The sequence below is a fragment of the Varanus komodoensis genome, unplaced genomic scaffold, assembly GCF_004798865.1.
Source record: "Varanus komodoensis strain SLA01 unplaced genomic scaffold, ASM479886v1 scaffold55, whole genome shotgun sequence".
Classification (NCBI taxonomy): Eukaryota; Metazoa; Chordata; class Lepidosauria; order Squamata; family Varanidae; genus Varanus; species Varanus komodoensis.
Genome location: NW_025336157.1, coordinates 1,147,294 through 1,171,940, shown reverse-complemented (window position 1 = coordinate 1,171,940; position 24,647 = coordinate 1,147,294). Strand labels below are relative to the sequence as shown.

General features: G+C 52.9%; 1 protein-coding gene across 1 annotated transcript; it reads left to right on the top strand.

Annotated features, from left to right (window-relative positions):
- The first annotated feature begins 10,336 nt into the window (after positions 1–10,336).
- Positions 10,337–17,052, top strand: CFL1 (cofilin 1). Its single transcript, XM_044448795.1, has 4 exons — positions 10,337–10,494; positions 12,893–13,200; positions 14,643–14,719; positions 16,211–17,052. Exons 1-4 carry the CDS (start codon positions 10,492–10,494, stop codon positions 16,321–16,323), a joined length of 501 nt encoding a protein of 166 aa, XP_044304730.1. The 5' UTR covers positions 10,337–10,491; the 3' UTR covers positions 16,324–17,052.
- The last annotated feature ends 7,595 nt before the right edge of the window (positions 17,053–24,647 follow it).

The window sequence follows — 24,647 nt, the reverse complement described above, 5'->3', positions numbered from 1 at the left end:
TTTTTGGACATTTGCGGTGCAGCCTTAAGGTGTGGCATGCCTACTTAGAAGCCCCATTGCATTCCTCTTTCGAGTGTTTTTCAGGCATAAGCCCTGTTGTGCTCCATGAGACCTACCCCTATGCATGCCTGCCTGCTTGGAGGGTGGCGAACGGGGGCAGGACTTCTCGGTGTTGGCCCCCATCTATGGTACAGTCTTCCCGCTGAGGCAGACCTGGTGCCAACCTTGTCATGTTTTCCAGGCCGGGTAGGACGGCCCTTTATGCTGAAGGTTTTAGAGGTTTATACACCAGTCCAGGAGCTTGAGCAGATTACTTATACCAGGTGCTTTATATTTACCGCAAACTTTAGGTATTTGAAATTCATTTTAATACTGCTTTGTTTTCATGGTATTTATGTTAGTGCTTTGCTTGCTGCATTGCTGTAACCTGTCCAGAGAGCGCTGGGTATGTGGCAGAATAGAAATGAAATTAATGAACCGGTAATACCAGAAGAACAGTGGGGAGATGATTAAGATTCAACAGGTCGTTGAACATTGTATAGTGTATACAACAGGTATAGTGAACATTTCCAGTGTCCAAAAGCCACGGACAAAGCCGCTTTTTAGGGAGAGAATTGCTGCGAAGCTGCATTTGGTAGATAAGAGCTGCTTTTGGTGTGAGAACAAAACTGTTTGTTTTACTGACGCAGTTTTCTTCCCAGAGAGGAGGAGGTGTTTACAGCCTGTTTCCACTGACTGCTTCTGAAACAAGGGGGGAGATTCACTATATAAAATCCGTGGCAAGAGGTGCTATCTTTTGTTCTCATCCTGGGGGGAGGAATTGACGCACTGTTCTCCCAGACAACTTTGGAAGCCCAGGGAGAATCCCCTGCCTTATTCAGCAAACCAATATGGCCACAGATAAGGTGCTCGTAAGCTTTCCATGGTTTGTTTATCTTCTGCATTGATATTTCACCACGGTATTCAATACACTGTATTTCGATTCTGACATAGGTGATTTCATTCCTTCCCAAGTATCCTTGAATCCAAAGTGAAGGACCTGGGAAGGATTAGGCCCTAAGGATGGATACAGCATGTTTAAATGCCTGTCTCCAATCGAAAGAAGAAAAATCAATGCATGGAGATACTTCCAGATTTCCAACATTACCAGTCCAACAGGACTGTGCCCCAGCCTTTCTTTTCTGCCTCAACAAATGTTTCTCTGACAAGCAAAAAAGGAATTAAATTGTAAGAAAATGAAAGAAGCAGAGGGGAACATGAAAGGTTGCCTGGTGGAAGGGCATCATTGTCTGGACACTCCCCGCCATAAAAATCTATTCTTGTGGCAGTATAATTGCACAATAAAAGCTTTCGCTAGACACACCAATGATTTTCTCCCTAGCTTTTATTTCTGCATCTGAAACAATCCTCAGACTGTTCCAGCATGGCTTCAGAGGCACGGTGGAGAAAACGAGTTTAAAACGAGTGCCCATGCGCCAGTTTCCGCAATCCCAAAAGCCTTTTGCTAACATGGGGAGGAGGGCGCTGCTGAGCCAGTTCGGCTCGTCCGTCGGCTTCCTTTGAGAGCATCTCGCCAGCCACTGCGGAAAACTGTCAGGCCCTTGATCTGATTTCTTCTGGCAGTGCTGACTGCAGATTTTAGAGGGGCCCCCGGGGAAGATGCCCCCCCACACGTCCATCTCCCCACTGCTGCTGTCACCAGCTGCTCCCGCAGCTTAAGGCCTTTCCTCTGCGTGGCCACCGCTTGCTTGCTTGCTCGGCCGGCAGAAATGCACGGAGCCTCGGCACTCGCTCCTCTTCCTCCTCGCCACCACAGTTGTCTGAGCCAGAGCACGAAACAAGCAAACCAGTGGGTTGCAATGTTGAAAAAGAGGGAGATTTATCGAGGGCTCTTCCCATCAGACCCCTGGCAGCTGCTCAGACTTGCTGACCCCAGGCACCGGCCCGTCTGACAATAGCTGTGAACTGCAGCCTCGCTCTGCACATTTAAAAGCCGCCTGCGAAGAGTCTAGAAAACATGGCAGATAAGGCTGAGCTGGGCCCATCTGCTTGTACAATTGTGTGTGTGTTCATCCTGTGTTCCTAGAATAGTCATCTTGCCAGCAGGCAGAGTGAACTGAGGCGTAATGCACCAAAGGTGCGGTTATTCATAATTTCACCGGTGCCAGGCAGTGCGACGGTGAACAGTCAGCTGCCTGCAATTGAATTTGTCAGCGCTGTGAAGCAGATCCTGGATTACGCCGGAGCCTCCCTCCGCTACTCCCAAAGGGTCTTCGGCAAAAGACTTTTCGCTAACCGTGAAGAGATGCTGCAATTGTTCTTTGCAGAGGGTCAGATCAGCCCCTTTGTTCCACTTGCCCGCCTTGGTGGGCAGGGAATTACTCAGAAATTCCACAATATCGAGCAGGAGGGGGGATACAAAAGCCCAAGGAGGAAATGGAAAGAGAAGCAGGAGTTCTGGACTAGGATTGTGTTATTTAGAGGGTATCACAGAATAATTTCGATGGTCCGGATTGTCTCCCCTGCCTTTAAATTGATGGGTAGATCACTGAAACTTACGAATCACTGAATGCAGGATTTAACTTCTGCTTTCATATTTATAGGATTGTGCTAACTTATGAATGAAAGTTCGCTAGTCCTTAGAGTGCATTGGTGAATTTCTCTTTGTCAGGATTCACCAGGAGGAAGGTTCTCTTTCCCACCATAACTACTGAATTAGTGAGCAAGACCAGGACGAGAGCGTTTTTCTCGTTGTGGGTGGGCGCTGCGATGAATTTGTGTGTACACGAGCTTTGCCTAGAAATGTCAGAGATTGGATCTTTTGTATTTGGCCCAATTGTTAACACATCCGTTCACCTCCTCGTGACATCGGCCACGGTCCCCAAACGCCTCCGCTGCAGCCAGTCTTCTAGTCATCATGAGCCCTTGTTAAAGATTGTCATATGGGGAAAATGGCCCAGAATGTTTGAGTCTGTTGCCCCGAAATGTCCTTGCCAAGGGACAAAATATTCATGCCATCTGCTCACTGATCAGCAGAGAAATGCTGCATCTTTAGCCAATACAAACTTAGTAATAATGTTAACGATTATATTGCGAGTATGACTGTCATTCAGTCTAGATTTCCCTCTATCTTGTATCCTCCTGATAATTGGTTTATAAACTCCATCCATCCCAGGCAGCCTGGCCAGTTGGTTGGTTGGTTGGTTCCAGTGAGAAGTGATTTAAATAACTATTCATAAATGAATAATAAAAATGATGGGAATGGTAGTCCAAAACATTTGGAAAGCATCCGGTTGGGAAAGGATGAAATAGCTGAGTTCACACTGGGTTGATTGTGGTTAAGAAAAATGGTTTGTTAGCTTGGCTAGATTCAGACAGCACCACGAGCTCTGATTCTACCCGTGTTCAGCCTGCACTCTGGCTTGTGTGAACGGGGTCACTACGTAAGTATTTTCTGGTTGCAATTTCCAGAATAGGTATTCATTTATTATATTGATATCCCACCTTTCTCCCATGGTGGAGCTCAAGATGGCCCCAGGTGTTTCCAGGTGGTCTTAGCAGGCTAAGCTTCAACAGGGGATGCCTTCAAACATTGAGTTATGACTTGGTTCTTTTCTTCCAGAAATTGAAACGCTGGTTTGTTACTAATCAGGTATATCGATCAATCATGAAGCAATATTAGAGACTGATTTGTTGCCAGTTTGAGATTGTTTGGTTAGCTAGGAGTGAACCCAAGAGATGCTGATGAAGGCCATAATGCACTCTTTGGAGATGTCCCAATTTCCTTTGGGACAAAGACGTGATCTTTTCACCGCTGCTTGGCAAGTAGAATCTCAAAGGATTAAACGGCTGCCCATCTATATGGTATTTGCAAGCTGGCAATAAGCACTTCAGTGGATGACCCTTTCAGCCTAGCAGGTGCGAACAGAGGTATCTTTGGCTTCATCGGTGCCTACAGGCTGGTAAAAACTCAGCTCACCAGAACTTTTCTCAGACGCCAGGGGCTGAATCAGGGGCCTTCAGCATGTAACGCAAACTGCGTCACCACCATGCTTTTGAAGAGACTGCTCACAGCTATGCAAGATTCCAGTCCTCAAGGTCCCAGAGAAAGGCTGGGCTTGACAGGAAGCTCCCAAATCAGATCACTGGTTCATGCCGCCCAGCCCACTAAAAGCAGCTCTCCGGGGCTTTGGATTCTTTTCCGGTTGTCTTTGAAGGTACCCAGGAGCTGAACAGGGAACCTTTGGATTGTGAGCGGAATCTGTACCGCCCTCTTTAGGGCTGACCTCTTTCCCTTGGAACTGGCAAATTCCCAGTGCAGTGCAAGATAAAAGGGGCCACAAAGGTCATGGTGGAAGAAAGGTGATAAAGGAATGCAAGGGGGATGAATTACATGGAACCCATGCAGTTAGTAGCACCAATTAGCAAAGCCCCGAGGAACATCTCCTTGGTTATCTTAGGTCAGTGGAAAAGGAAGGGCGCCGAGCTGGGAGGGCAGGCGGGCAGGCGTCCTTGTGCGGCCTGGAGTTGGGGGTTTTGTTGTCAGGAAGGCGACACGGGCCCGGGCGGCTCTCCGGGGCATTTCAAGCGGGTCGGTGAATGAGGGGCTGCCGGGGGCAGCGCGGGCGACCCCCGTCGGCGCCGGTCTCGCCCTCCCCGCCCGCGGCGCTCCTCCCGCAGCCCGCCCGGCCGGCCTCGCCCGCCCTCCCTCGCTCGCCGCCGGGGGCGCCCGCGCGCCAGGCGCCGCGCCGCGGCTGCAGATGCCCAAATAAGGGCAAATCTGGTCGTGGGGAGGGAGGTGCTTGCGGGTTTGGCTCGCACGACGCCTTATTTGGAAGCGGCGAGGGCGCCGGGGAGGGAGCGCCGAGCGGCCGGCCTCCTGCGCGCGTGTCGCGGAGGGGAAGGAGGGAGCCGGCCCGCCTCGCCGCCGCCGCCGCCGCACAGGCTTCCTTTGTCTCTGCCCGCGCGGGCTGCCTGCGAGAAGAAGGCGCCCACGTCCCCGCCGGCCCCTCCCCGTTGCACCAGTTCGCACGTGCGGGGGCGCTGCAGCGGGTCCCGCGTCCCCGTCCCGCCGCGCCTGCCCGGGTGCTCCGTCGTTGCGCGTCGCGCGTCGTTGCGCGCTCGCCGCGGGGCAGAGGCGGGCGCGGGTGGGGAAGCGGGGCGTGCGGAGGCTCGGTGGACACGGGTGCGTGTGAAGCGGTAGGCCCTGCCCGTCTCCAGCCCGGGGGCACAGCCCGGCTCGCTCGGGGTGGCCCCTGAAGGCGGGCGATGCGTGCGTAAAGGAGGCCTGGAGCCACTGGTACTCGTGCGTCCGGATTTGGAAAGTTTGCTAGCGTTGGAACAGAAAAAAATAAATACCTCGCTCATTCCGCAGGGAAGAGGAAAGCGTGCAGTGGTGCCCATGCACTGCTTCAGGCTTTCTGGTTGGTCTGGAGAGCCTGCTGGAGAGGGACCCTTGGGCCAGCCTGGCAGACTCTTTAAAAGTATTACCTCAGCATCTTCAGGGCAAAATTCCCAGTCACTCACCCCAGAAAGCATATAAAAACAGCACAAGGGCAAAAGCCGTCACAACGCCTTCAAAAGCAGGCCTAGCAGCATTTTGAAACCGAAAAAAGCCATTGTCAGAAACAGCCAGGCAGCCGTCAGGTCAGGAGCAAGCCAGAGTAGCAAAATACATTTTAAGGCCTCGAAAGCTATGGTGGTGGGATCTTTCCAGGGGAGTGGGGCCACTGCAGAGAAGGCCTCGGGTGTTTTTAAGACAGCTGCTGAAGGGGTGCCTAGCAAGGGTGAGGATGCAGGAGAAGGTGCATTTGCCCAAACCGTCCTAGGCACCGTTGGAGAGCCGATGGGACTTCTCTGAGCCATGATGGTTGGCGCGAAGAGCTTTCTGTCTGGAAGCAGTGCCAGTCAATGAGCTTTGGACCTCCATTCAGTGCTGCCTCCACGTTTTGCTTGGAAAATTATAAATAGACAACAGCTCTGCACAGCATTTCGCCACCCCACCGAATGAAAGCAGCCCGTCCCTCAACCGCTTGGGAGAAACAGCATTTGAGGTCAAAGAACTGAGACCCCGTGGTACTAAGAATAAAGTGTCTTGTTAGTTTTGGACTCTTCCTAGCAATTCTCAGACGATTATCTTGGGTATTGCTAGTGGTCCAGCCCTGCAAAGTGGCATTTTCCAGAGGGGTGATCCTATTTCAGAGGGCTTCGGGCACCAAGAGAGAGGGCACACGCCATGCCAAATGTAGTCTCATGGTGCTGTGAAATTTGCACATGCCAATTTATATGTATAGGTGCAAATTTGGAATACTGTTTAAGGTACTTCCTGGTATATCGGGGAGAGACTAAGCTAAGTGCTGGCCTTCTAAGCCTGCCGGTTGGGGTCTGCTAACTTGAACCTGTGTTGCTATTAGGACTTTAGAAGTAGGAAGTATATGGTTTTATACCCATATCACAGATGAGGAGTTGAGTCTGGAAGGATCTCTTCTTGGACTACCAAGGACTTCTTGGTGGCACAAGCCCCTGCTCCGCTTTTTCGCTTTTAACTCCCATATCTCCGTTGAGAACAATTTGAGAATTGCAAACCATGCTCACCCCAGAGAGCGACGGACCTTTCAAAAGGGTGATTTGTGGTATGACCAGGAAGGATTTTTTCTGACTCCCCACAGAGTAGCAATAGCAACTAGAAAAAGGCTTTCTTTCTCTCCAAAAATGTAGCTTGTCAAAACAAAGAAGGCTTAGGGAAGAAATCCAGAAGTGCGTTTCCCCTGTTTTTAACTTGTGATCAAAGCAGAAACGAAGTTCTGGTGTTGCCTTATCTCCAGTAATGCACATCTCTTTGATTCTTTATCCTCCACAAGCAAGCAAACTGCAGAAGTGGAAGGGGCAGATGAAACCCTTCTATGGGTCTCCCAATGCCATTAGGTCCCTGATGGGTGTGTTGGCAGGAGGATTCCCTGGGTAGATCCACCCACAAAAGCCTAAACAGAAGAAAGGGGGTGGCAACTAGAAGAAGGGTCTTTTGGTAATGGCTCCTCATCTCTGCAACATGCTTCTTAGTAAGCTGCGCCTACCGCCATTCTTGACACCTTTTTTTCCCCAAATATTTTATTGGTTAAATCTGTGTTTTATTGCCGAGCTAGTTTTAGAATATTGTCTGCAAACTCTTGTTGTCCCAGGTTGTGTTCTCCTGTGATTGTTATTGTTACGTGGGTTTGGTTTTATAATACGAGTGTATTGGTTTTACGTCTTTGTATGAATTCCATTTACGATTTTAATATCTGTAAACCAGCCAGAGAGCCCCAGGGCTATCGGGCGGTATACAAATGCAATAAATAATCAGTTCACCTATTCAGTTTTACACGGCTTGGGAACACAAAGCTTCCTCACTGTCCGAGCAAAAAGGCAGTGGAACCTATGAGCTCTCCCACACTAGAGACATCCAAAAGCCGCCCCGAGGCTTCGGCGAATGGGGCGGCATAAAAATGTTTTAATAAATAAATAAATGGAGACTGGGCAGCCATCGGAGCAGGATGGTGCCAACTGGTATCCTGCAGCAGCAGGGGGTGGACCCTGGCCTTCGCGGCCCCTTCCAGCTCTGCTCTTCCGAGATTCTGTAATATCCCTCCGTGTGTAAATGCCAGTTGTGTGAATCGTCCGCCTTGCTCAGCTGGGTTCTCTCTCTGCTGTGAGCAGACCGAGCTCTGCTTTGCCCATCAAGCCTTTCATTCCCTCCTCCAAGTCGGGCTGTTTTCCTGCTGGCAGGCTGGAACCCTTTTCCCCATCCCGTTTTTCTTCTTCCTAAAATGGGCATTTCATGTGCCTACTCCATCTCACTTGCCATCCTTTGAACCTAAGAATTCCCCTTAGCTCCGATTTCCAGTGTGTTTCTCCACCCACATATATACACACAGTTTTTTTCCTCATCAGGCTATGGGAAAATCTGTAAAGAGTGGGGAACCGTGTGTGTGTGTGATCACACCACAGAACAACTGCGTTCTTTGTGCTTCCTTGCCTCCTTTCTTTCCCCAGCATGCACCTAGGAGCTCTGTTGTGGTAGGAAGATGATTAACTTATGTCTGTGCTTGATCATGGGAGTCCTCATCTGCCCTTGGCCCACACGGTATCACAAGCAACTCACAAGTCCCTGGGGAAAAGTTGGGCGTGTTGTGAGCCATGGAGGTGAATTTTGGCAAGACATATGCCCAGAACAGTGCTGGCACCAGGTTTGGGGGGTTTGCTTTTTTTGTCTGGGTGGAGAAGGGACCTCTCTGCTCTTGCACACACGTGTCCTGGCTGCTGGGAAAATCTGCGTCATTACTCAAAGGCAAGGCAAAGGAGAAAAATACCGGCAGCTGCCTTTATTTTGCTTTTTCCTATAGCTTGTTGATATCTGTTGGGTCATGGTGAGTGACAGCAGGAAGGCCTTCTTGGTGGTGACCCCTGAACTGTGGAACTCACTGCTGCGGGAGGGTCCATTGGTTTGAGCTTTGTCATTTTCCCAGCAGCTGGCAGAGAGACTGTGTGTGGGGGGGGGGGGGGGGGGGGGGGAAAGAGAGAGCTGGCCTGCTGAATTGGCTAAACTTTCTATTCTTTTATCCCCGTGTTCCTTTTGTTTCTCATTGTATTTCTTTAATTATAACTTAAAACAACATTTTTTCCTATGACCTGGTAGGAAGAAAAGCATGTATGTTGCAGGAGGATATGGGATGGGGAAACACCCACTTGGAAATTTTACTCTGGAAATTGGAGCAAAGGATGGTGAGTGAGTGCGACAGCCCAGGTATCCAGAAATTACTTCTGTAATTCCTGTTATAGACAAGGTTTTATTTTAAAGCAGTGCTTCCCATTTTAGCCCCCCTGAAGACCGCTTCCCTGATGGAAAGGCTGTCCATGTCAATTTCTCCCATTGGACCTGTCAATTTCTGCCTGTCAACTGCACAACATTTTCAGGTCTATCTGGAGTGGAACAAAGGTAGTTGTCCACTTTCCCGATGAAGGAATGTGGTGTTTTCCTCCTGCTCCTAGAATTGCAATATTTCAGTGAAAGATGGCGACTGGATTCAGCACCTGGGCGTGTAGCTGGAGTAGATGAGACTTGCACTTTCCATCTTATTACTAGTCTCCCTTTGGGTTTTTGGCCATTTTCTTTCAAAGGAGAAGCACTCCACGCACATTCAGCTGTACTGTGGTTGTAGGACTTTCTTTAAGGTTATGATTCTCTTCACATGGATGCACACACTGGTGTGTGCTTAAGTGTGTTTTGAAAGCATGCAGACTTGGTTCTCCTTGAAGGAAAAAAAAAAGATTGGCACAAAGAGGAACTAGAAATTGCGTCTTTGTTTACCGTTGCTAGATTTGCAATTCTGTTTTACTGCAGTGTTTAGTGACCATTTGGTCAACAGTACTGGATTTTTATTCCTACAGTATGGCGCATTTGTATCTTGGTCCCTAAGGGCTCAGCTAGATCTTTGGGTAAAAGTGGGATGAAACCGTTTGAAATAAATGACATTAAACCGAACGATTCCTTGATCGTTTGAGCTGCCCTTTTCTGCATCCTGTAAATCCCAGGTAACCATGGTTTCCATTCCCTCTTCTAAAATGGGACAAGGCTTAGGGCAAGGGCTGGACTGGGCTGAAAAATGGCTCTCCAGATGTTTTGGACTTCAACTCCCAGCATCCCTGACCAGTGTACGTGGCAACAGGAGCTGGGTGTTGGAAGGGTGTTGGAAGTCCCGAATATCTGGCGCTTTATTGTCTGCCCATCCATGGGGGCATGCCTAAACACTGCAATCTACTCGGCAGTTAGGGGGCACAGACATGAATCAGTGCTGTCTGCGCACGCCGCACGTGCTGCGACACTGAAGCCGAGGATTTTGGATTTGCACGTTCCCCCGAAGGTCCTTCGCCTCCAAGATAAACCTCAGGAGATTTCTCCCCGTTTTGCCCTTAAATTCCCCTCTCCGCCTCCAGTAAGGCCTCTTGGACTACACTGGCCCGCTCCCCTCGGCGGGAGCGGGCAAAGCCCCGCGAGTGACTGCGGAGCCGAGCGCAGGACAAAAGTGGCTTTCTTTCCGACGATGAAATGAGTCACGATTCAAGAGCACACAAAAGGCCTTCCCCACATAGATGGCCTTTCTCGGTCTCCATGGCAACGCCCCCCCACCGAGCCGCACAGGAATACATTTCCCAGCATGCCCCGGCGCCGTTCGGGGAAGCCTGCCGGATAAGCCGAGGGAGACGGCGGCGAAGGACTCGCTCTCCCGTGACCTCCCGCGCCGCCGGGCCGGAAGTGGCTGCTCCTCAGGCGGCGCCTTAAAGCGGAAGCGCGGAGCCGGGGCGGGGCAGCAGTTCCTTTCGGGCCTCGCTGGACGCGCGGGACTCACTCGGAGCTTGGCCGCCGCCGCGGAGGGAGAGGAAGCCGCAGCCGCCCCGAGCAGCCTCGCACCGGCCGCCGTCTCTTTCTCCTCGCCCTGCATCACCCACAGAGCCATGGTAAGGCCCGGCGCGCGCGCCCCTCCCTCCGCTTGCCCCCCTCTGCCTGGCCGCCATCTTGTCTCCCGGCCGCCATTTTGTGGGGGCTCCTGGGGGCCCCCTTTCCACCTCCCGTTTTTTGGGGGGCGAGAACAGCGAAGGGGCCTTGGGGACCTCGGGCGGCCCCTCGCCCCCTCGTTGCCGGCGGCTGCTCGGCCACTTCTCCCCCCATGCTGGCGGTCACATGGCTGGCAGAGGAGGGGCCTTCCGCCCCCTCCTTTTGACCGCCTTTCTTCGTTGTCTGCAGCCCACCTTTCTTCTGGGTCTTTTCCTTGCCCCTCCCTGCCCGACCATGCGTGGGGGTGCAGTAGCTTCTCCCTCCTCTCCCGCCCCCAAAGTCCCCTCGTCTCTCCGCTGTTTCAAGGATTAGAAAGGGAGCCCCGGGGTCGGGGTGCTGGCTTTCCTTTTTCTCCTTTGGAGGTGCGCTTGGGTCCTTTCTCTTCGGCTCAGCACCCTGTGGGTCGCCCCCCCCCCAATGTCTCCCTGCTGTACCAGAACTAGAGAGGGAACTCAGGAAACGGGGGGGGGGAGGACTTCCTTCCCTCGAAATACTTCTTCTGTATTTATTTATTTAGGAGACTTCTACGGCGCCCCAGTCGCCGAAGCCTCGGGGCGGCTCACATCCATAAATAAACTTCCATATAAATCAGCAGTATAAATTAAGTCGCGCAAGAGATGCGTGGTTTCTTCCTCCCGCTTTCAGAACCAAGGAGAGGATGCTCGGCTTCTCGCTGCCTCTCGCAGCGCGCATTGTCTCTCGCGGCTGCCGCTTCCCGGAGGAGCGGGGTGGGTGGGTGGGTGGGTGCGGGGGGCCTGGCGTGGGGGCCTCGCTTCCTCGCGTGCACCTTGCAGTGCCTGCCCTCTTCCCGAGCAGGAATGCAGATCTCGGGGGTGGGGGGGGAAGGATGCAGGCCGGGCCCGTGTGCCCGCGCCCCCGGGGGGACGGCGGGGACGGCTCGGGGTTTGGGGCGGGCTGGAGAGTTGCAGCATCCTGATCCGCAGAAGGCCTGGCGCAACCGTTACGCAACTGTCCAAAAACGGTGCTTGGGAACCGCTGTTCTCCGCCCGCTTCGAGAATATAATCCTGCCCGGCCGGCATTCCACTTCGCATCTTTCATGCTGCTTTTTGTCCCCTTCCCCAGCGCTGGCCTGTCAGAAGGTGCCTTCCAGCACCGCAGATACATTTTCTGGCCTTTCGGCTCTCCTTTCTGCTTCAGTACCCCCTCCACTGTAAATCCTCCTTTCCTTCCCCCCTTGACGCCTGAATCTCTCTCCCATGGCATGAATGGACTGGCAGATGCCCTACGGTGAGAGAGCCTCATTTCTTTGCATTCTCAGCTTAAACGGACTGTGGATCGCTTTCCTACTGTGCTCATATCCTGGTTACCGCCACTTAACCTCCCCCCCCACACCGCATGCGGCACAACCCAACTTCCTTTTCTGGAGCTAGCAGCAAGCGGCCAGGCACCGCCTCCTTTCCAAGCTGGCAGCGCTAGGTACCTGCTTTCCCATGCTGTTCTTCCCCACCCCGGGCAGCTTGTGCAAGATTTTATGAGTCTTTTCCTCCTGCTTTTTCCTGGGGGCAGGCATGGAACCAGGGACACCCTCATTTCCTATGCACTCCCTGCTTGGTTTACCTTCCAGTTCAGAAAGGTACTTCGCCCAGATCTGCCACTCCCAGGATCCTGCCCATGGAGAATAAAAATAGCCAGGACTTGCGTCCCGGGCCTTTCTGTTTTTCTTGTGGGATGGAACCTCTGACTTGTCCCAAAGGGTAATTGGGGGCTTCCTTTGTGTTGTGTGCAGAAGCCATCTAGTCATTGAAAGTACTCCTTGTAAAAAGTGTGTGAGGGCTGGGTCATAGGAAGGGATGAGACACCGGCCTGGTTCTTTGCCGAACAGGATGGGGGAAGCATTTCATGATGGGCACCGCCTCTCGTCATTGGCTGTTTGGGGCTTTCTGAGCAGGGGCCCACAAACCCTGCCTGGCCGCCTCAGCCAGCCAGCCAGCCGGACTTGCGGTTGCCGTGAAGCTGCCCTTTTCTCCCCGTGTGTGTGGGAGGTGCCTCCGCCACGCTGAGCTGTGCACGTGGTCCCGGAGCCTGTGCGGCACGAAGCCAGGGATGCGGCCTCCTTCCGCACTCAGGCAGGAAGTGGGGTGGGAGGTGACGTGCAGCCGTTCGTCCTGGCTTGCAGCCACCCCACCGGTCCCCCCCCGTGGGTTTGCTCCGTCTCTCCCTCGAGCTGCCAGTCGCCCCTCACCTGCTGGCCCCGAGGCCTCCCTTCTCGCATGTGGTGTGCGTGCACACTGCTGGGTGCGCCAGTGCCCGCATCTCACCCGTGTCTCCCCTCCCGGCAGGCATCCGGCGTGGCTGTCTCCGACGGCGTCATCAAGGTCTTCAATGACATGAAGGTACGCAAAGCTTCTACCCCGGACGAGGTGAAGAAACGCAAGAAGGCAGTGCTTTTCTGCCTCAGTGAGGACAAGAAGAACATTATTCTGGAAGAGGGGAAGGAGATTCTGGTGGGGGAGGTGGGGGACACCATTGAAGACCCCTACCTGCACTTCGTCAAGATGCTGCCCGACAAGGACTGCCGCTACGCCCTCTACGACGCTACCTATGAAACCAAGGAGAGCAAAAAGGAGGACCTTGTCTTCATCTTCTGGTGAGGGCCCCCCCGAAACCGTTCTAGGACTATTCCCAGGCGCCCCACGTCCCCCCTCCCCTTAGCGCTTACGGCAGCCCGGAAGAGCAGTTCCTCGGAAGCGCCTGGCTGCACCGCCACGCACTTAGAAGTGAATGGGGGTGGAATTCTGGAAGCTCTTCTGCCAAGGGGCTTTTTATTCTGAGGTTCTCCCGAGAGGCCCTTCCTTCTCGCCTGGAGCCCCCTCTGCTCGGTGGTTAAAAAAACAAAGCGCAACACCCTGGCTGTCCCCTCAACAAGAAGCTGATCTCTGGCCACGTACTTCAGCTCCCAGCTGATGTCTAGCCTTGCTCCTAAATCTCAGGCAGCCCGCTTCCTCCCGAGTCGAGGGATCAGAAAACCTGGAGGGCTGGCCCCATGAGTTTAGGCAGCCTTTAGCTGGGGATGCTGGGAGAACTTGCGGCTTCCAGTGTCTCAACTTCTGTCCGCTTGGTTTACTTTAATAGTTGGCATGGAGGGAGAGAAGAGGAGTGAGAGTAGGAAGAGGCCTGGAAGTCCCTCACGGCGAGCCCCCTGCTCCACTTTCACATGTGGTCACCCATCCAGCTGCTGGCCTGTGCCCTCCCAGCTTAGCAAACCTGACTCGACAGTCTAGCTTGATGGATAGCCACCCGAGAAGGGACTGCCCTACCTCAACCCAGTGGTCCTAGAGTAGGGTATCGCAGGGCCTCAAGCATCATATGGCACGACACATGTTGGTATCAAGGCTCGACGCTGGAATAAGACATACAGGGCCAGTCCTCCTCCCCCGAACCGAATGCAGACAGCTCTGGGGGAAGAATCCCTACATTCCACTGTCTGTGTCCACGCTGCCCCTCCCCAAGAAGTCCGGGTTGAGGGGAACGCATGTTTCAGTGCTGCCATGTTATGGAACAACAGTCGTTGAGTAAGAAATAGGGTAGTGCAGTTAACTCTGGAGCGATAGGAAAAGCTGCGGGAAGCAGAGGGCAGGCCCTGCGTTCATCTAGCAGCGGCTCTCCAGGGGTTTGGGCAGGGTTCAGGATTCCTTTGCTTGCCCTGCTGGAGGTGCCAGGGGTCAAATGGGGTGGGGGGCTGCTGCCTGCGAGTGTGGGCTTTTCCACTGGGCTGCAGCACCAGCCTGCCCTCAGGACTTGCCCTGGTCCTGTTGGCAGCTTTGGCTGGAGGGCTGCCCAGGGAAGCTGCCCTCTGTCCTGTCGAAGGGACCGAGGCCCCGGTCTGGGGTTCTCCTGGGAGCAGGTGAGCCGCGTGCAGCCGTCTCGCCCAGGCTCTTGCCCCCTGCCCGTGTTGGAGGGCAGCGCTTCTAGGGTCCAGCTGGGCTGCCCCGGGTGCTGTTGCTGCCGCCTCTCATCCCACTGAGCCTATGCCTTGGATGATTTTGGGCCAACTCCTGATGCCAAGGTTGCTCTTCTTTCCCCTCGCAGGGCGCCAGAATGTGCCCCCCTGAAGAGCAAGATGATTTATGCCAGTTCTAAGGATGCCATCAAGAAGAAACTTACAGGTCAGAGCTGGTGCTGGGGCGCGCGGGCGGGTGGGGTGCTGGGGCGTCTGCTCCGCCTGCCTGCGCCTTGTTCTTGAGGCCCCGTCGTGGAAGCACGTAATAAAGTACAGTGGCTGGCTAACCACAGCTTGGTTGCATACCCGGGATTAGTGCGCTGGATCTCCAGCGCACCGCTGAAGCGTCGGTCCTGGATTAGTCAGCAGTGGAGCGCATGCGGTGCGGTGCGGCAGCTCACAATTGCTAGTGCAGCGTTCTGTTCTGCCTTGCCAAATGCTCGGTCCCGCATTTGCCCTTCAAGAGCTGCGATCTCGGAACTGTAGAAGCTGAGGCGGAGAGGAGCGCGTTGGGAGCCAGCTCGCTCCCTCGGTGCCTCGCTTGGTCCTTGTCCCCAGTCAGCGCTCCCCCTCCACCCAGCCGAAAGGAGGGGTGGCCAGAATGGTCGGGACAAGCCGGGGTCAGTGGCCGCACTGTCCTGAGAAGCCCCTTGGCACAGACATCTAAAAGATGATGGGCTGGATCTAGAGTGAATCCCATTTGGAAGCTGGTTTTCTTTTGCGGTTCTTCCTTGTCTCACGGTGTGCGCTTAATTAAGGCCAGTGGGACACATGAGAAACGCTGTTGTCATTCCAATGGAATGGAATCTTGACGTGGCCTTCCCCAACCTGGTGCCTCCCACCTGGCCAAGGTGGCTGGAAAGCAGCAGCGAGGGGTGTGACTTCTTTGCTTTGGGTAAACCCTGCTTATCTTCAAGATGGTCTAAGCCTTCTAGAACAAACAGCGAACCAGGGCCTTGGTCTGTCAAGGTGCAAAGGCTCAGCTCTAGGCTTAAGAGGTGCCCTTTAGCCCCACTGCCTTCTGTGGGGCCAAACCGTGGCGGTTTTAAGACCCGCGTTGCGCATTTTAGTGTTTTCTTTCCCTGCTGGCATCTCTGGTGCTGTCTTCCCCGCTCCACCGTTTTGTGGCAGCCGCTGAAAGCGAGGTGCTGGGGCCGCCTGGGTGCCCTGTTCTGCCAGCCGCCGGCCCGCACGGGCTCTGTACTGACTCCTGCCTTTTTGGCCCGTTTCATCTGACACAGACTTGCTGCTGTCCTCAGTGAGGGCCTTGCTGTGGGGTTGTATTCAGGCTGGGCCCAGCATCATTCTCTCTGCTGCCTGGGAGCTGAGGACGGGGCGTTCCCACCCTGAGCGCCCTGGCAGTGTCTTCTGGCTCAAACGTGGCCCAGCAGCTGTTGGTCGAAGGCGGAGGGAGAGGGAAGGATTCGCCATTCTGTAGCTCAGATCGTGCCCTTTCCACGGGGCGTGACGTGACGTGGCCCTTCAGCCATTTGCCTGCTGGAAGCACGTGGGGGAAGCGGTTCCTCTCCCTCCCTGGGGGCCGGGAAGGTGGATTTCCTGTCCCGGGCGGGGGACGGGCCCGCGCCGCGATCTGGATGTGGGTGGGACTGCCGGCCGGCACATTTCCTCACCTCATCAGCCGCCTCTTCTCTCGCAGGGATCAAGCACGAGATGCAAGTAAACTGCCTCGAGGAAGTGAAGGACCGCTCCACCCTGGCGGAGAAATTGGGCGGCAACTGCGTCATCAGCTTGGAGGGCAAGCCCTTGTGAGCCCTCCCCTCCCCTCGTGCCAGCGTCTCCGGAGCTTCCATGTTAATGGCCCTGTGCTACCGTTTGGGGTTTGGTGGGCGGGATGTGGGGTGGGTTCCCCTTTTTAGTTACGTTTCATTTTTCTGCCTTCTCACCTTTCCCCCCTCTGGTGCGCCCCTCCCACGAAGAGCAGCTGCCTCCGCTGTGCAGCTGCTGCTGAAACTTGCCAAACCGGCTACGACTCGGCCTCCCCCCCCCCCTTTTCCCCCCCCCCCCCCTCCAGGGGCCTTCCCTTGGGGGGGCCCCCCCCCCTTCCCCCCCCCCCCCCACTCGGTGGGGACCCTCAGCTTTCTCCATTCCAGCGGTGGGACCGCTTTTGAGCAGGACTCCACTCCTAGCCAAGGCTTGCGGGGGGTGGGGAGGTAGGTATCTGAAGGCATAGGGTTCAGTATAGAGCCCCCATTCCAGAATTAGTCCGTCATTCCCAGTGTACGATTTTTTTTATTGGTCTCTGTATGTGTGTTTTGGAAATCCATGTGGAATGGCAGCTGTGTTCCCAGCCCCTCCTCACCCCCCCTCCCAGTGATCCACTCCCCCTCTTAACTGCCATAAAGGCTTTGTGCTTGTCTGTAGTACTGTGTATAAATGAGATATTGTGGAGAAAGCTTCGCCCTCTCGAAGTTGCGGGGTGAAAGTAACAGAACAATGGAAGCAGCACCAATGATCTTCAATAAAAAAAAATTAATGCTCCCTTTTGCTCCCATTTCTGAGCTACTCCCTCACCCATGCTTTGGGGTTAAGCACAGGGTGTTGCGGGTGCTACATTCGTTCCTGGTTCTCGGCCAAGAAAAACACGCAGCTAAACCTGCCCGAATTATGCTGGTCCATTAACCCTGGATGGTTTTGCTGTAGCCAAGTCCTGGTTTGGTGGTGGGAATGCAGGCACTGAGCTATGTCAACGCGCTTTCTCTTCCCCTTCAGCTGCAGCTCTGCTTCAGACACCTCCTAAACACTTCCCTGTCTTCCCAGCCCACAAGGGCTGAGAAAACAACCTTCAGGATTCTCCAGTCTGGAATAATAAGCACCGCTCAACGGTTCTGTCCCTCCCAAGTACAGGCACGTCCCTTCGTCACTGCTTTCTCAAAGCCGGAGCGCATGGCCTTTCTGACTCCACAGGCCCCATCCAGCCGGGAGGCAGAGCCGCAAGAGTTCGGGATGGGTCTCGCACGTGTCTGGAGAGAGGCGAAAGCCGTTCCACCCCCGGCGACCGCCTCTGGTATCGACGCCTCTCTGCCGCGAGGAGTAGCAGGAAAGGAGGAAGCGCTGATGCAGCGGGGCCGAGTCGCTTGCGCTCTAGCTCCTGGGCTGGGCGGTGTGGAGAAGTGGGTGAGGCCCGCCAGCTTCTGGCCCCATGCAGGGGGCAGCCAGGTCGTGCCCCTGCCCTTAATTGTCACGGATGGATCGGCTTTAATGTTTGAGTGGGTGAGCATTAACATGCAGGCTCCCCATGCGATTTGCCTGGCCGCTTTGCTAAGTTAATACCAAATCAAGCAGAGCTGGGGGAATTTGAGCAGCAGTTAACCTATAAACTCTTAACTGAAAAGCATATTCAAATATAGAACCTTTTGCCTGATGGGAAGTATTCTGCAATGCTTTCTCACTCAGGCTGGGAAGCAGTGGTTGCTTCCTTATTTGTAAATCTGGCAGGGTGCACTTCTGCAGCACTGTTGAAATCCACTTAAGCTTGGACTCTGGTCAGCCTGCGGCCGGCCTGGGTGTTGCAATCCAAGCTTTTTTGCCTTCGCCGTGTGCAGCTCGGAGGCTGGAAACCGGGGCAAGGGGTTTCTCCAGCATCAAATGGCACGCTTGCTCCAAAGGCTGCGCACGCGCTCAAGTTACCAATGCGGGGGCTTAGATTAACAGGAAGGGGATCCAGGTGGGGCAGACTGTTCAGTTGTGGGGCTGGTGGGCTCTCGGGTTTTACTGCTTGGGCCTGCCGCAGTAGTAGTTTTCCTGGATTAGCAAGATTGGGCCAGATGACCTTCGAGGCCCCTTTTGCAGCTTGCAGGAGGCCACCTTGCGCCACGTGGCCCAGGCCTGGCTCACCTAGACCTCCCAGCTGTACCACCTGCCTGAGAGCTAACCTGGGGAGGCCAAGCTCTCCTCCTGCTGCCGCTTTCCCCATTCTAAGCCTCTTGGGCCAGCCCGGCACTTCCGATGTAGGGAAGAGACGAGGGGGCCTCGTTTGGGCGCAGACCGCTGCTTTGCCCCCACTCCCCACGTTGTGCGAGTTGTCGCAGTGGAAGTGGAGCGTTGGGAGTGTGTTGCACAGACAGGCCTGCGCTTGTGGGGACTTGCGCTCGTGGTCCCCGCGCACCCCTCTGCCGACTCACGCCAGATGTTCGCCGTCTCCAGTCCCTTCTCGCATCCTGGCTGCTCCGTCGCATCCTGGGTGCGGCTGCCCGGTTACCTTGGTTCCTCGGAGAGACAGATCAAAGTCCTGGGTGGAGCACACGGCTTTTCTGTAAGTCATCGGTGCCTCAGCACCCGTGCAGGTGAGTCACGCCGCCACCGCCTCACCTGCCAAGAGTTCGCGACTGGCAGAGCTGCTGAGAGTCCAGCCAAGAGATGCAGGGCTTTGCTCTCCCACCGGCTGGCCCAGTTGAAACCAAGCCCGTGAATTAGCAGCAGAGGGGGTGAGACCAAACCTAGGAAGAACATCTACACCCCTGCATGGTGTAGATTTGTATTTGATGTTGTAAGCCGCCCCGAGGCCTTGGCAAGGGGCGGCATAGAAATGTTTTAATAAAATAAAGCCGGAAAGAGACTTTGCCCTGGGTACACCTGGTGGGCTTGTCTCCCTAGCCAAGTTTTCTAACCAGAGGTGCAGAACCTCTGCTCAAAGGCTGGATTTTCTTTTGGAGAAGCAGTTTCTGGCGGGGACATTCCTGGCCTGGGCGGACCCCAAAATACCCACATGCTTAATTTCCTCTTGCCGGAAGTGCTCTCAGAAGTGGAGAACAAACTACATGCAAAGCATTGAAACCACTGAAGGATTGAGAGCCAGGGAACGGATGGCTCCGTAGTTGTGCATTACGTCACTGGTTATACTGATAGGAGCTAGAATCCAACCGACCCCAAAGATCCTCATGCTCGTCTCCCCGTTTAAGTATTTGGCTGGCTGGGGCAGCTGGGAATGTAGGGCTACTTTCATTCTAAACATATATACGTCATGCCGTAATTTCCCCTTTGTCCTGGAACCAGCATTGCAACGGTGAGCGATTTCTAGGCTCAGAGATAAACATTACCCTTTGTTCTCGGTTGCTAGGAGTGCGAGACAGCATAAAATGAATCCCGGAGAGGCTCACAGCCTAGTTTTCCTGGGTGGGAGACCCATTTTTTAATTTGTCCAAAGGGCCTCTGCTCATATGCAGAGTTTCTATTCCATCAGAATTTCTCCGCAATGGTACGAGGAGGACCAGCCGTAGGTTCAAACGGAGAGGCGGCGACTGCCAAAAACGGTCTGAACCCAATCATCTCCGCAATGTAGAAAGCGAGCATTGGATACAATCCAGTGTATTTACGAGGGGGGCGTATTTGTAACACCGAGGCATTTTTGCAAAAGGGTCTAATTAAACCCTCTGCTATGATTATGATTGCCATGGTAACTTGAACAAAATTGCACGGGGGGGGGCGGGCAGAGGAAGATTTTGGACAGCTGTTAAAAACTGTGCTTTGCTGCGCTCTGCAGGCCGTTAGAATGTAAGACAAGCCCAGGGTCTGTTGCGTCCAACGTGCCGATCAGACAGCGAGTGGCCAGCCAGGGAGGAGACATCCAGCAACGTACCCTCCCGCCCATGTTCCCCAGCAACCGGTGCATCTCGGCATATCGCCTCCAAACCTGGAGTTTGCCTGGAGCCACCTGGCTAGTAGCTGTGAACGTATCCAGGAACGTATCCCGACCCATTTTAAGCTATCCGAATGCGTGGCCACAGCTCCATCCTGTGGGAGGGGGTGCCATGGTTTTAACCATGTGCTGGCTGCAAATCTCCCACCAGCCAGCTTTGTAGGATGACCCCTTTAAATTCGGGTATTATAAGGAGAAGAGAAAAAAGCTTCCCTTGCCATTTTCTCCACACCGTGCATAATGCTGAACATCTCTGTCTTTCTTCGAGAGGCTGGGGGGAGCTCAGGCATGTTTGGCGACTTCACGTCTCTTTCTAGCAAGTTGAAATTTGGGTTTTATTTTTTAGTCTCTGCCTCCCAGGGCCAAAACAGGAGGACTTGTGAATAGAAAGTGCGAGTACTGCGGTGTCTGAAAAAGGCAGGATGTTTCTTTTCATTCAGGTGTGTTGACAAGCTTTTTTATTTCTGTCACTGCACCATCTACGGCACAGTCCGTGCTTTGAATGCAAACATAACCTGGTTCAATTTCTGGCTTCTCCAGGTGGGACTAGAACAAGTTCTGCCTGACACTGCAGAAATTCCTGCTACCTGTCATGGTCTTCACAGTTCTGGGCTATCCATAATTTTTATTATTTGCATTGCATGTGTTTAAAATAATTATGGTCCCTATTTTAAAATAATGCACATTTTATATATTGTTTCAGTATATTTTTATGCAGTAATGCTGCATTCAGCTATGCCATATGAAATAAATAAGTTCTGGGTTAGAAAGACCTGTGGGTAGAAAGCAGCTTTCTGTGTTCAGAAACATTCAGAACCGAAAGGACTAGAACCTTTATTTCTAGATGAGGGGCCATAGATTGGTGCTCTTTGAAAAGGCTTCTCACCCTCCTCCTTCAAATCCCAGAGTTTTTGGCTGCCAGTCAGCTTTTACAAAACTGATCTAGGGTAAGGAATGCTTCGCAACCTGTCCAATACAGCAGAACCCAGAAGACATAGACATGACAGGGCTGAGAATGGATTCTACTCTAATCAGGAAACAGATAACAAAGTGGTTTAGGACATTTTTTGCATTAAAGGATTTAGTAAAGTACCTGGGTAACGGAAATGGACGTCCAGTTTCTGAAGGATAAATCCCAATGGGCGGCATACTATATATTTAAGATACAACTTTCGCACCCTCCTCTGATTCAGCAGTTTCTATATGCACAGCACTGGTATGTCCTGTTAAGGGCTCCTCGAATCGCCTGTTTTATCGTTTATCATTGCAAAGATGGGATAGCCCTTCCCATGCAGTGAGGCCTTTGAACTCAGGAGCTGAATTCCTTTTCAGAGCTGCTGGGCAGGGGCTGAACCAAAAAGGAGTGGCCCCCGAAATGCCATTTCACTGAGAGACGCTTCACGTGGGTTTTCCCACCTCCTGCTGCCAGTGCCAGGGTGGCCGGGTGTCCTCCTCTTACAAGGAGCCTTTCCCTTTTGGAAGGGTTGTGCTATGGAAATAAAGCCTAAAACTGCTTTGAGCAGCTCAGAACAGTTTTCCCCTCTAGGAGGATAAATGCTGCATTTATAGTATTTACTTCTAACTTAGCGACTGTCCGCTATTGTGCAGGGGTGTTATACTTTCTCTCTTTTTTGGTGGTCCTAGCAAGCCAAGATGTCTCTGTGATACCATTTCTTGGCTGAAAATCTTTCTTAAAACTATTCCATGGGTCAATACGCAGAACCTTTGCTTCGCCGGCCGAAACTCTCCAGTAAAAAGGACAAGACTGGAAAGCGATGGAGACCATTTTCTGCTCGAGACCCTGGAGAGAGGGCGACCTATCAAAGCAGCCCCTGCGGAGCTGGATCAAAGAGTCAGATCTGGTAAGGGACCTCATACCATCCCTGAGAATTTCACGTCCCCCTTATGGATGGGCTTAAAGAAATAAGGCTAAAGAACAAACTGTGATTTGTATTTAAAGCTCTCCTGCTCCAGATGGCAAACTAATGTTGCACCAAATAGAGAGAGGAAAGGGAGACTAGAAATTCACCACCCTGTTATACCTTTTCACTTTATCATTTTGTGCTGCTCCCCTTCTCTGACAACACCCAGTACATTCTCTTTCCTTAAATCTCCTTTTCTGACTCCCTCCTGCACCGTTTTTGGGCAGTAGGGATTGCCATTTTTCTTGGTTTGCTCATGCATGAACATGGCAGGTCCATTGGTGACACTGAATTCTGCATCGTAATTTTCCTTTTGTTTATTTAAAATTACTGTTAGGCCATCTGGAATGGTGCAACCCCCTCCAAGTGGCACAGAAAACAATATTGGCCTAAAAGAGATAATGGATTTCTTAAAAACAGTATTTATTTTAAACGGGCTCCTTGCAGAGGGAGGAGGCTGCTTTTAAAGGCAGAACCTTCAAAATCTCTCTCGGGAAACTGGATTCTCCCCTTGAGCAACCCTGCTCTCTGTTCACGCGGATTCTGTTTGTGGCACTAGCCTGGCTTTTGTAGTTGTTGCTTTAAAAAGAAAAAAAATCCCATTCCAAGCCTTTGACTTGGAACCCCAGATAACCATCTCCTTTTTGGTTTATTTTAAAAAGAATTATGCAAACTCAGCTCAGCCGCTTTCCAAGAGGACGTGAAGCGAGCTGGCTGCGCGCCAAAGCTCCAAAAGACCACCTTTCATTGCATGCGTGAGCGTCTCCAGAACACCCAAGTTCAAATCTGACCACCCCCCAAGCAGAAACAATAGCACAGCCATTAAGGGAACCTTCAGGGGGGTGGTCTTCCTCTTCCTCCCCACACATGCACACACGCACGCATCGCACAGAGACGTTCTTTAAGAGTTTTCGACAAACACTTCTTCAGTTTCTGGTTGTGTCTTAGGAAATCTTGCCTTTCCTTGGTGTGCTTGTTTCTGGCAAGGAGCTGCTCTCCTGCACTCTTGTCCGGCTTTGCAACCTAAGACCCAGAAGAAGGAATTCCTTCCAGAGCTGCCCACCATGTGCAGAAACACAAGCGGAAAACCTGCTTTGCGTCCTTTGAAAGTTAAAGAAAAGTGTTCGGATTTCTCCGAAACGTGTCACGCAGCCGAGTTCCCGAATACCTCATTTGGGAAATTAGATCCCTGCCTAAGCATGGACTAAGGATGAGGAAAGGGCATTGTGAATGACAACAATAGCAATGTATTTAGCCCTGTGGCAGAAGGCACGAGGCAGGGGAAAAGGCATTGTCACGCATCTTTGTTGTGCATTTGAACCCAAACCTCTGCCCAAGGGTGGTAATTTCCCAGACTGTTCTGTGCTGATCATAATTGTCCCAGGAGTCTCTCCCTTGAATGGGGATCCACCTCAGCAAAGCAGTCCAGGTATTTTCATCTCAACCTGGTGCAGCTCCGTGTGGTTTTTCCAGCCCCACCTGGGAATGCCTTTGGTGTCGTGGCTGGCTGGTTAGTCCAGGGCATCCTGATATCAAATCGATGCCCCACCAGTCCTGACAGCCGCACGGGACACAAGCCGGCGCGACTATCTCCATTGAAATGAACATATGCACTTCTCAGCCCATCCTACTTTGCAGGGTTGTTGTGAGGGTAAAAAGAATGGGGGAGAAGAGGAATAGATTCCCCCTGCCCCCCGAGCTGCTGTGACCAAACAAGAGGATATATACATGGTTCTAGTGCCCACTCAGTTCACTAGAAGGCTTTGGGCAAGTCACTGCCTCTCACCCTAACCTACCCCACAGGGTTGTTGTGAATAAAATGGTGAGGGGGAGGACAATCATGTAGGCCGTAAAAGGGGAAAGGGCAGAACATCTGTGTAACAAATGAATTGCAAAAGGCAGGAAACAACAGATGTTCGCTGCTCCAAGGAATTGGGAGGGTATGTGGGAAGGGGGGCAGCCCCCTGGGGAAGCCCAAGTTCTAGATTCGCCCCCTTCTAGTCTGAGATTTTCCACCCCCTGCGGGGCAGTCTGGCTGATTTCCACCTCTTCATCCTGTCCCCTGAATTGCCCATCTTCCTGACGAGAGCCCTCCAAAAATCCTCAGAAATAAAGCCATTTTTAAAAGGCAGCCTCTCCAAACCCCCCCTAAGAGACAAGAAGGTTTTTCTGCTCGCGGGTCTCAAATGGAACCCTGTGGAAAGGAGGACAGAAAACTAGACGAGGACAAGAGATGCTCCCAAAGGACACGACAACCCTCGCAACAACTTGGATGCTCTTGTGCGATGCTGAAACAGGGCGGGGTGATTAGACGTGGCGAGAACCATTTGTTCTCAGACTGTGGGAGATACCCCATAACCTCATCCCCCCGACCTGCCATTAAGGGACAGTTCCATCATGCCTCACTGCTTATTCATGTCTCCTTATCACAACCCAGGCATTTCCCACCCCTTCCCCAGCGATGCTCTTCGGCATAATTTTTGCGGTTTCCGAGCTCCTGGCATGGGGGAAGGCAT